At 50.7% G+C, this 12500-nt stretch overlaps 1 protein-coding gene across 17 annotated transcripts in view; it reads left to right on the forward strand.

Moving 5' to 3' along the window:
* LOC126579088 (protein alan shepard) overlaps positions 1-12500 on the forward strand; it is a 156271-nt gene that overhangs the window by 21512 nt on the left and 122259 nt on the right. For 12 of the 17 annotated variants that reach the window (XM_050242363.1, XM_050242366.1, XM_050242371.1 and 9 more), the window contains exon 4: positions 10965-11144. The exons of 3 other annotated variants lie outside the window; for them this stretch is intronic. In XM_050242363.1, the coding sequence (XP_050098320.1) occupies positions 10965-11144 (180 nt within the window). Of the gene's footprint in view, positions 1-2019; positions 2117-3279; positions 3672-10964; positions 11145-12500 lie in introns of those variants that run through there. 2 more of the 17 variants (XM_050242373.1, XM_050242377.1) reach the window with 2 other exon arrangements.

Genomic DNA, 12500 nt, shown 5'->3' on the forward strand with positions numbered 1-12500 from the left:
ACATTAAGGTGATGATGAGGTGGATTGTAATTTCATTCGATTTCTTGATCTACAAATAGAATAGCTAAGAGGCGCAAGAGTATCGCTGCAGAGGCACTTCACTGCAAACTCTTTTTCGCTAATGATCAAACTCCTACTTCTAGCCAAAGCCAATCGAATCAAAAACGCCCCCGGGGCGTCAACTCGGTGGGCCATCTGTACGATCGAAGATCATAGCTAGCTGGTGGTAGAACGGAACTAGAGAGAAGAGACAGACACCGAAAGAGAGAAACAGCGGCAAACGCGGCATCGAGCCCACATTTTAACACATTTGTGGCCGATTTCTTTCTTTTTACCACCGGTTCCTTCGCCGGGGAGCAATTCCACAGCTGGAGCAACAGTTTTTGGGGCAATTTTCGGCCGCACCCGAAAAGAGGCCAAGACAGCAACAAACACAAAAAAAACCTCCCCGAACCGAAGGCCAAGGTCGATGAACTTGTGGCGGATTTTTCGTTGCGTTGGTTGCTGTTTTTTGCGCTTTCGCGTTGCGTTGTTAAGTGTGCGTGTTTCGGTGTTTCGTGGATTTTGCGATCACTTCGCCGCCTACTAGGGGAGCGTGCGCATCTGTTGGAACTGTAGATCCGTTGCCTTGGGATAAATCATCGCAGTTCGGTTTGTGCGGATGGCGTTTTGATTATTTCAAAAATGGCATCACGCTTCATCAGCGCAAAGCACAGGCATTCCCTGCGCAATCGCGTGTGCTGGAATGTTGGCCTCGGTCTCCATAAATCATTCGCAGAAGCTTGCGATCGAATGTGTCACATGAGGAAGGGGGGAGATGCAAGTGACCGACTCGACAATGAGTTCCCGGAAGCAGCGCACATGCACAATACCGAAGACGACGACGACGACGACGACGGCAACGAGAAGTGTTATGACCTTTTCCGGTTTGTGTTCTGCGCGGGCGCCACCGTTTTCCCCCTTGGTTTTTGGGGGGTGAAAGGCTTGGTGTGGTTGTGCGCTGCTGTCGCTTGCCAGTGTTTTCGTGTTTCGTTGGCATAATATACATTTATTGGTGGTTTCGATTATTGACCACATAGTTTGCCACGTTTTCATCGCGATAATAAACGGTTGGGAGGGTGGTAAACATACGTACGAATCGTGGTGGTGAGATGAGAAACTCACCCCTATCGCTCTCATCTCACAGCGCCGTGAGAAACATCCCGTCCCGTATAGTTGAAGGTTGCGAGTGTCTGTCGCCCACATGCGTGGCGCATCCGGAAGACATTCCGGATCTGGTGAGCTGCACCCGCACCGCCCTATCCTCCCCCGCACCTTTCACCCTTCTATTGCATGCTTTTCTCTCGTGCTCGGAGTGTTATTTTCGGGGCCTTCCGTTATGCTCTCGGCCCAACACTCTCGTCTTTTTCTCGCTCTCTTCTGGGTGGATTTTCCTCCAAAAATTGTCGCTCTCTCGCCAGAACAGGTTTTTCCTTTCCCGAAGAGATGCTTGTGCGCCGCAAGCTGTGCTTGTATTCGTGTGCGCTGCGGCGCGTTCGTGTGATGCCGGGAACAACACACCGTGCCATGGTATTGGTCATTTTATTGTTTTTCTCTCGTCAGAAAAGCGGGCGGTCTGCTATCGGATTTGCATTCGAGGCCATGGCGCCGGGTGGGAGTGACACCCACCAGCACACGCATAGCCGTGGTCTGTTTGCTACTGCTTCTCGCTTGGCTACAATGGCAAGATTAAGATAAGCGCACCCCTTGGATGTCACTAACATTTCGAGGAACAGCAAACTCGAGAGAATGGGCCACCGGTTTGTGGCCATTGAGAGAGCATTCAAGAAGAAGAATCAGCTGCTGGGTGTATGCGTGTGCGGACGGAGGTTGGAAAAATAATCAATAATTGGAAAATTCGTCGGTCCCACTCTCTCTCTCTCTTGCTCTCGCTCTCTTATGTTCTTGCTCGCGCACCACTCGGCGTCGGGAGGGGCCTCGGTGAAAATTCGGTACCATTTCCACCGTCAGACTGTGTCCCGTTTCGCTTCCAGCCGGGTGGTGGTTTGCGTGTGCGTTGTGCGTTGTTTCCGCTGCTTTCTGTCTGCTGCCTGCAAGAAAAACCTTCAGGAACCAGGTTTGCAACGAAATTGGCGATCTCGCCCACTGATCGTACGTGCGTGATTGAGTTTTCCACCGGGGAAAAAAATCCCAGATCGTCTACAACAACGGTGTGTGTGTCTGTGTTTGTGAGCGTGTATGTATGCCAAACGGTGGCGACACGTGCAAGCACTAGCCTTACTACCACCACCAACAACAACCAGCGCACAGCTGGAGCAGACTACGTGGAAGTGGTGGTGCCAGGGAGGGGAATGTGCGTGCGAGTGAGGAAAATCGTTTGACATTTCCACGGATGCCAGAGCCCTATATCGCGCTCTCACCGTGTGAGAGGTGGTATGTGAGGTCATAGTACTGGAGATTAATGCGCACGTCACGGTGTACACGTGAGTTTTTCCGGCTCCAACCCGCCTCTGTCTGTGTGGTGTAGGTGTGTATTACCGGTGCGTTTTCGCTGTACGTATGTGTATGTGAAGGTGTGGAGTTTGGAAAATGGAAATCCGCGTGGAAAACACCGCGAAAAGTGATCGCTTTTTGGTTTGGCAAATAGAAACAATCCAAGGGCGTCACTCGTGAGCGTGTGTTGCCGATGAACAATGAATAATGTGCCCTCGGGCGTTGCAACATGTGCGTTTTTGGGGTTTTTTTTGGAAGCAGCTGCAGAAACGGGGCGGTGGGTTGAGGGAACATTTGGAGGACTGATACGATGTGGGGGTTGCTGCATCTCTACAACACGTCCAGCACGGTGCATTGCGGTTGTTTTCGGTTATGATTAATAGATCTACCGGGACAACCATCTCTGGATCACCCTCTCTGTTCCCCCTTTTGGCTTCCGCTTCTCTCTCTCTCTCTTGCGTCTCTTTTCCACATTTGAGCTCGGACTGCGTTTTCCCCGGACATCGATCGAACACATCTGTTTCCAATTGCATTCCGACGACGAGTGGGTAGCCTCCATAGCACTCGCCACCATACTGCACCATGTTGTATGTGTTGTTCGGAAGTTTCTCTTTATAAATATATAAAAGTGAACTTTAGTTCATGCCTCCCCTCCCAACGTCCATTAGGGCCAGATGTAATTTCATCCCCAAACACAAATCTGCACGCACTCGCAGTGCACTCTATTAGCTCGCTCCAGTGACGTCAACGGGTTGGTAACCGTGCGTTTTGCTTTATTTCTGTCAGTTTTGGAGTTTTGGAAAAGTAGGCCTCGCCAAGCTCCGTTGAGCATCATCGAGCAGCCGCAGTCGATCATCGCCGAACCAGTAAAGTGAGAGTGTGCGTGCGTGCGTGCAAGTCTTCCACCCTCGCATCGTCCCGAAAAAACAACCAGCATCTGCTGGAACAGCATCAGTGAACCGGAAAGTGATTCCATTCCCGGTTACAAACAGCCGACTTCAATCCGAAACTCGACGAAAACCGGTGTAAATCTTGGAACCAGAGTGTGTGCCAGTGTGTGTGCGCCAGTGTAAGAACAGCATTGAATCCTTGCCATTGTCGTGTACAGTGTTTGTGGGGGGGCGTTGTGTGATATGGTAGTACTGCTGGACCCAAGACACGCCAGCTACAAGATGATGGTAAGTATATCGCGTCGGAAAAATCCTCTGTAACATGAACATGGGCATGCTGGAGTCCACAGGTTGCTTCGATCGGTCAACACGTCGTGCTCGGTTACATCGATATCGACTCATGGCTTGCTTGCGATGAACAACCGATGAAACGATTCCAAGGGTCCATTTCCGTTTCGTTTGATCAATTTCTTCCAATCCAACTCCGACTTGGTGGCACTTGTTGGGAAGGGGGTGTGGGAGGGTTGGTAAAATGGAGTCTGAAATGAAAATAATTTCAAAAATACTCCCCAGTTTTTCCTCGGCTCCCGACTCCGTGCGGTGTGCGACTTTTGTTTGCAAAAACTTTTCCGATCCTCGGCCTCGATTCCGCCCGCTATCGCTCCGGTCTGATCTCGTGAGGCTCGCTTTTCACGGAGTCCAGAAGAATCAGGAAAAGAAAGCGAAGAAGAAGAAGCAGCACAAGTGTAACTGGAACTTGACGTAGCGAAGATATTTATATCGAATATTCTTCGCCAAACATTCCGTTCTTCCGCCGGTTCCGCTGGGACTCTAACGAGGGATTGAAGGGAAAATCGGATGCCGAATGCTTGAATCCCGGAGATGTCCTGGTGGAACGCGGAGGTGTCCTGGTGCACCCAAGGCTGGCGAAAGTTTTAGCTCAGGGTACGGTGCGGAAAACCGGTGGAAAGCATCCTGCAACTTTTAACAAGCCTCGAGCAACCGGAGCGGATGGAGCGGGCTGGATACTGTAGTTTGGGTTTTGATTCCGTTCGGATTGCTGTGTACCAGCGCCCTTGTTGCGTTTGTTGCCGATCGAAAGATCGATTTGCTACACTTTGGAGCGGTTTAGCTGGAGCAGAATTTGCGCGGTGACAATATTTTCCATCCGTAGTCGGTCGAAATTTATGCTCTCGACTGCATCTGACGATGGATCTTTTATTCAAAATTTTAACGATCACACCAGGGGCCGCCCACCACAGAAAGCAATGGGGCAAAGACAATGGAGTATCGTAACATTCGGAATTCCAGTGAAACGAGTCGCTCCACCATTTCTTCAGCACGAAACCGTGAAACGAACCTCCCACTTGGTTCGCTTTTACTGGGACAAAAGGCCAAAAGATCCGTGGCACCGCTTGGGTCCGCGGGGAGGCGCTGAGACACTTGTCGCGGTGCATTAAAATATTGATCGTCTGGGCTAGCGCTAGCGGAGACAAAGCGCATCGCATAAAACAGTCATCGTGGTGCACACACTCCACCTTACAGCGACAGAAACCTGTCAAAGGCGTGAGATGAGAGGCGTATCACCACGATGCGGGGCACCCTTTTGTTTCCTTTGTTCGTGCCAGAGTCTGTGTTCCGTGGATAGGGAAGAGGGTTCAACAAGTTCTAACCTGTCAGACCTTCTTCTTCGCGGACGCCAAGTTTTTGGAAAAATAATCCTTCAGCTCGGTCCCTGCTTTAATGTCCCCGGCCACAGGAAGCATCTTGGTCCACTATCGGCGGTCTTTTCATTTCCTTTTTCCGGGCGAGCAACCGATCTTGTTGGTGGTGTTGAGCTCCTGGGAACAAGTGGGCGACAAATGGTCCATGATGGTGCAGTTTTGAGGGGAATTTATGATCCAATAGCTTTCTCTGTCGCGATATTCTGCTGCTGCTGCTGCTGCTGCTGCTACTGTTGCTGGATTCTATATCAGCTGTTCTGAACATGATGGACATTGGCAAAAGGTGCCCGCATCTCCATCAGTATGTGCGCCCGGTTCAATGGCAAGCTAATCATAAATTTGTAATTTGCTACAAAACTTTCATCAAAAAGCTGCTTCAAAGAGACAGGACAGCTGTCCTTTTCGGGAAACGTGAACTTCCGAGAGAACGAGACACGCGCACGAACGCTGTCACGCTGCCCTTTACAGAGCGGAACGCGAGGACCAACGAACGGAAGAGCTTTACCAGGAAAAGTTTTCTAAACGACCACCTCCTCCTCGTGTACCCTTCCAACCAGGCCATAATTAACGTATTCAGTGGCGCTCCCTGGTGATGAACGACAAGCCCGTCGGAGGCTGCCTCGGGAAAACTTCATTTGCTTCACACTCGCGCCCTTTTGTCACTTCGTTCCTGCTCTGCTGCTGCGGTGCAACACATAGCGACGCGTACGCAAACGATGTTACATTGTTGTCGCCGTGTGCGTTATCACATTTACATTTTCCGAAATTTTCCAACCAACCAACCAACCAACCAACCTGTAAGCCGGAATCCTGTAGCATAGCCGGTCTGCGATCTTACTGCATAAATAATCCGTGCAGAGAGCACACAAAAGGAGTGCCCTGATTGCGCCCCCAGGAACCTTCACCCTGCACCTCCGATTTCCCACCATTCCCCGGACAAACTGCCCTCTTTTTTTTTCCTCCCTTTCTCTCTCTCTCTCTCTCTCTCTCTCTCTCTCTCTCTTCTGGATAATCGTTAGCTGTGTGTGTGGTGGTGGCCTGCGCCAACATTATGCTTCAATTCAGCGATGCGATGAACAGCGGTCCACTAACAACAATGTGCAGCGATGGAGCGACTGAAAACGGCGACAACGACGACGACGAACACGAATTGCATAATGCACCACCAGCCAGCCAGGCCTCATTCTTCTCGCTCTTAACAAACAAAGCTGTGGAGCGAGCCGCGGAAGAGCTAAGACCGGGCGCGTGGTACCACGTGGCGGAACCGAATGACGGTCACGTACTGCGTGGAGTTTGTTAATTTTGCGTTGATGATGCGCTGCGAACAGGACGATGATGGTGGTGGTGGTGGTGGTGGTGGTGGTGGTGGTGGTGGTCGTGTTTGAACAGCTTTTCCTCGGGAAGAAGAATGTCAATTAATTCAATCCGTACTCCACGCTTCTCTCACCCTCAAAATAACGACACATCGTCGTTGTCGTCTCTATTCGTTGATGATTTGACCGAGCGACCGACCTCTGTGGGGTCTTGGGTTGGGCACCACTCCCGTGGACCATCGAGCGCCTTTTCGAAGAATTTAGAACCGCTGGCGAGCCGGACCGCTAGACGCCGACGAAACGATGGTTTGATGCATTTTTAATGTTTCCAATCAAAATTACTCTTCATTATTAATCATTTTGTGGGGGGGTCTAGCTGGTGGTCCATCGCGAACCTTTTCACGAACCATCCGTTCATCCGGCTATGGAGACGACGACGACGACGATGTTAGCCTTGGGAGCGATTTGCAAAGACGACGAGACCAGAGGCCACAGCCGCACTCTGAATTGATGAACTGAAGCGTCGCCGTGCCCGTGTCGATGCTTTAATTCTTCATCAACTTCTTGGGAAACTCTTGGACGCTTTTCCGTGTAGTGCTCGGGTATGCTGTGAAGCTTTGGGAGTTCTAATGAAGTCGAACGGAACAACGGGATTCTTATGAACTTACTTTAACAACCGAGATCCTCGACTGTAAAACCTGTAGACCAGCAATCATGCTCTATTCTTTTGGGGAAATGGCTTTGGATTACTGCCGTGATCCGAGCTTCGTGAACGGTCGCCTGTTTGTTGAATATTGCATTTTACATTAAATTCCGATCAGGACACACACCAGATGGTCCCCCAAAATCGGCATCATGGTTTCTGTTTGTTTGTTTGCTCCCGACCATGTCTAATGTGTGCTTATGTGCATCGTGGCCAGGATGCACTGGTGTTCAAAATTGAATTCCGAATGCAGCTGGTTGGTTGCTGCAGGTGGTGCACTTCAAAGCCAGCAATTTGCCACCCCATTCGGGCGGTGGGCGAGGTCATGAAAGAAATGAAGTTCCCCGTTCAATTCGATTTATCCCGGGGGAATGCCGGGGATTGACTTTCGTGCGCAAAAGCTAAATTTAATATTCAAATTCAAAAGCAAAAGAACGGTGACCCGTATTTTTATAAATGTCCCCTAAATGCAGTGAATCTTTATCTCAGCAGGAAAAAATGTAATTATGATGCAACTGCCACACCGTTTTTCCTAGTAATACAGGAGTACAGTCCACTAGTCATAAAAGAATAAAAAAGGTGGTCTAATCGATAAAATCTGGCGCCATCGCGAGCAATCCTTGTCTCGATCCGTTCGGCACACCCGCATAAAATTGCCTAATTGAGAAGAGCTGCGAGTACGCTGCGTAAGTGCCTAGCCTCTTTGACACCGAACCACTACCGTGGCGTGACTGTTTTCCATTGGAAAAAAGAAAATCCTGCCAATTTTCCTTCGCGGCCATCGAAGGAGATGGAAAAGTTTCCGATGAAAAATGAAGCAGCCACACTCATCGCTAAAGGAACGCAAATTGGGGACGACGTACTCCCAACCACCATGACGGGAGGGAAAATGAAAAATCGATTCTACAGCCCTGGTCCGCCCAAGCAGCCAAGCAGCAACCCGAGCGCGCTAGGGATCGATCAATGTTGATTATGATGCTGGTAATGGTAATGCTGCGGCTGCGACGATGACGACGATGGTTGGCGGGATGATAAAGGTGGTCGAATTGCGGTATCGAGGCACTCTTTCGATGCATGCTCTTTCGATCACGTACCAGCTCGAATTATAATAAATGGGTCAGCCCAAAAAAAAAAAAAACGCACACAGATTGGGGAACTGGCCACGCTACCCTTCTCTCCCGGTTTGTCACCGAAATACGCCGCCCGGTCACCAGGCTGGATTGCACTTAGCGTGGAGCGTCGGGTTTGGGCTCATCCGGTAATTAATGATTTTAATATTCTGGCCGCAGGTTGGGTCCATATTGACCCGGTGGAACACCGTGGGCTTTTGAGTTTGCGGGGCACTTTCTAATTTCAAAATTCATTTCCAGGAACCTTCTTTTTTCCGGCTTTCGGATAAAGGACCGTTCAGTGAACCGTTGTGTGCGATTTTCTGGCGCATATGGAACGGAACCTTAATTTGGAATCTTTTTAAAACAACCAGGGGAAGGCCCCGGGAATTTGTAATCTCGCCGCAAACTTCCATTTTCGCATCCGATAACATTGCGCCATCGGCATCCGTGTTTTTTTTGTTTGTTTGGCGAGCTCGCGCGCGCGATTGTCGGTGGTGCCGGTGGTAATCAGCTTTTATCAACCTGACACCAGGAGAGAGAGAGAGAGAGAGCAGTGGAGAGAGTGTTTTTTTTCGTTTGTTTGTTTTAGAAAAATCCCTCCCAGGTCACAGAGGGGGAGGGAGAGCGCATAGTTTCGGTTCTTTTCGGCTGACATCAGAGATACAGAGACCGACCAGCCCGGGGCAGCGTTTGATCTCGAGTCCCCCGCCCCCCGCTTCCAGGCCCTCCTGTAGAGAATGTACTTCGGTCGAGAGAGCATAGTGGGACTTTTAAAAAATGTTGTTCTGGCCAGCAGCAGTAGCAGCAGCAAGCGGCATACCATTTTTCGTGGTCCTGTAATTGGATGCGATCCAACATGTCGATGTCGGGTTCCCCCTCTCCCGAACACCGAACAACGCCGTGCGTATTAACTTGCAGAGTTTCGCGATCCATTACGCCCCCGGTAGCGAGGACTGTATGGGTGTGGCTGTGAGCCACGCAATCCCCGGTTGTTCCTCGATTTGTGCCCTGTAATCTCATGCCTCGGCCAGGGGCGCACGAATCGATGAATTTTATATGGCGACGCGCGAATGAATGGCATGCCGTTGATGTTTCAGCACCTCAGCGCACCGTTTTCATTCCCATGTGCTTCTCTTTTGCTTCCCCCGCCCCCCCCCCCCCCTTTTGCATAAGATAAGCGTGAAAAATCGGCATGATCATGATGACATGATGGTGGCCCAACACCAATCGAACCTCCTCTCCTCGTCCGTTTCATGTGCTGCCTGCTGGGGTGCTGTATTATGCATACTCCGGACCCCATTGTGTCCATTGATTGGTTTCGGGCACTTTGGCCATCTTCGGGGGCACGGCAGTAAATTAGATCACCTGCACCATCGGCCGCCCCGGTGGCAGTAAGACATCAATAAGTCAGCAGATTGGTTTCGTGGTGGCGTTTGCTGGATCACTTGACTATTTGAAATCACGAGGCTATTGTGTGTTTGCTGGTGTTTCAATGGAAGTCACCGGTAAATACCAAAAGACACTGTCATAGACTCGAATCCTGTCCATGATGCTCTCCTATCGTAAGATGTCACTGAACTGACTACGTAGCCCCGCGCGCTAATGGCGCAAAGTTCCACAGTTCCAGAAAGAATGAATTGCATTAGTGTTCCAGGACATCACTAGCAGTCCTTCCCAGAGAAGCGCTGGCGTTTCCTTCTACTGCTTGTACTAGACGCTGACATGGCTGTCGTCCTCCTTGTCATGTCACTCACAACTCGGCAGGCAGCGCAGAGCCCAGAGAGAGAGGGAGAGAGAGAGAGAAATCTGTGTCAAAACGGACAACATTGTCCGCCCGACAAGATTGCTACTTTGACGCAATAATGTATTCCCGCCATCAGTGCCGGGGAGCTTCGGACTTTCCTCTCCCCCCCCCCCCGCCCCTCCTCCTCCTGCAGCTAATTGGTTATCGCACGAAACATGGATCTTATAAATAGAGAATGTTCTGCAACGCGTGCCTAGTATGGTCGCCACGTGGACGTGGAAGTGTTTGCAATGTGGTTGATGATGATGTTGTTGCTACATCAACGACCAACGAGGTGTTGTGGCTGCCCTCTCCGGGCGTCCTGAATTCCTGGAGCCCGCGACCGTCCTATTTCTGGAGCGCTACAGGAGGCGAGCGATGGCAGGGCGCGAGACGATCGATCGAGAACCCGGGAATACGGTCATCGAGGATGCCGACGATGGTGGTGGTAACACCGCGGCACCGTCAACAATGGGATATTAATTCTAATTTACGCCACACCCTCCGATGGGAATCCAGGGCGCAGTAGCGAAGCGAAGAAGCTGCCGGTTTGGTGAGCTTAATTGAAAGATCGATCGATTGTCGGCTCCGTGTTCGTTGTGAATGGCCGGCCGCGTTCTAAGTGACAAAGTATAAGTGTCCCGGGGTGGCGGAACACCCGTTACTGATCAGCGTTAGCAATCAGCGATTGTTAGGTGGCGGGCACTCGCGCGGCACACTTCTTGGAAACTCGCACGACATTAGGGCGCCCACAAAAGGACGAATTTATGCGCCCATGTTGGTGGAAAATTTGCAATTTCTTCCGTCAATCATCGCCACATCGCTCGCTCGCTCACTCGCTCATCCATCGCTCAATCGATGCACTTTGAGGAATGTGCGCGTGTGTCTGTGTTGAGGCGGTGATCCGAGTTATGCTAAATACATGCTTCCGTTTCCGTTTCGCTAGGGATCGTGGGGATACTACGGTCACCAGCAACACCAGCAGCAACAGCAGCATCAGCAGCACCTTCCCCAGCCACAACACTACCACCATCAACAGCAACCGCAATCGCAGCCACAGCCACAGCAGCAGGGCTACGAGTCACCGGTTCCCACAACACACCTGAGACGATCACCATTCGCTCAAGTATGTAGTCCGTGTAGAGCCGCCGCCGTACGAGCGTCTTGCGAGCCCGCTGATGGGTTTCGCGGTTTGCTCTCGGATCAGATGTAGTAATGCGTGTTCGTGTGCGTTATGCGTGTGTAACCGATCGGTGCTGCTAGTCTGCATGCATTCCATACCCACTAACCGATGCTGACCGATGCACTAATATAATGCCTTTCGGTGTTGCGAACAATGTGCCACCGATACCACCGAGTCCAGTACGTTTTGGGAGCTGGGAATTCGATCGCTGCCCGGCGACATGGATCTAATGCAAATGCAATGCTCATTGATTAGGCAAACGGAGTGTCATTGTTGCATTTCTGATGCTCGGTTGGGTTTTAGGGTTCAATACTATGATTAGTCGCATCCGGGGGCCTTTCGCTTCACTTGGCTCTTTCATCTATGGGCTGGCTGTAATGCGGGCTAAGAAGATTGAAATGAAAGCGACACACCGTTGACAGATGCTCTAGGATACTAATATTGCGTTAAAACGCTAGTTCATAGAGAAGATAACGATGAAATAATGTGCATAAGTACGAATCAGTCGCAATGCTACTGTTTTGTTATCTTCAAATGTAATTCATTCCAAACTGAAGGTTTGAGAGGCAGCGTAGAGTCCATTCCTAACGTGTGACTAATGTTTCTCATCATCTTCCCCTCTTGGAGTAGAGAGAGAGAGAGAGAGAGAGAAAAGGAGGGATTTATCCAGGATCCGGGTACTGGTAACTGTGATGTGTACGGTCCGCAGACCATCAAAACACACGCAATTGGTCCAATATTTGTCGAGTGTGTTTTTAATCAATCTAATTCGATTACACCATTATGCTGGAGCTCTTTCCCTCCCAAAAATATCCTGCCACCACTAACACCACGGCAGTATTTGCGGCCGGACTACCGTTTTGTATTTGTTCGTTCGTTTGTTCCCCCTCCGCGGGTCGTGGAGCTGCTGCTACGCTGTTATCTAACCGCACGTGGTCAGGGGCTAGAGCCGTGCCGTGTTCCGATGGCAACGGCCAGTAAACGAACGACCATGGCTGTTATTGACCGAGAGCACACACAGTCCACGGAAGGTGGACATTTGCCATGCTCCGCGTCACCATCGCTGCGTAAGGGTGATGATTTGATTAATGGACTCGCCGTGAGAGAGCGAGATGGATGCGAAGGCTGATGGGAGAGGCGTACATGGTGGCCAGGTCCACAAAGTGGCGTGCCTGATTGATGGTAGGTGTCCCGGTACCGGTTTTTTTCGTCTCGAACTAGGGCCAGGACCAGGAGAGCTGATAACATTCTTAGCCAGCTGAACGCTTTCTCTCACTTCTTTCTCCGGTGCAGCGCAGC

This window comes from Anopheles aquasalis, chromosome 3, assembly GCF_943734665.1.
Source record: "Anopheles aquasalis chromosome 3, idAnoAquaMG_Q_19, whole genome shotgun sequence".
NCBI classification, from domain to species: Eukaryota; Metazoa; Arthropoda; class Insecta; order Diptera; family Culicidae; genus Anopheles; species Anopheles aquasalis.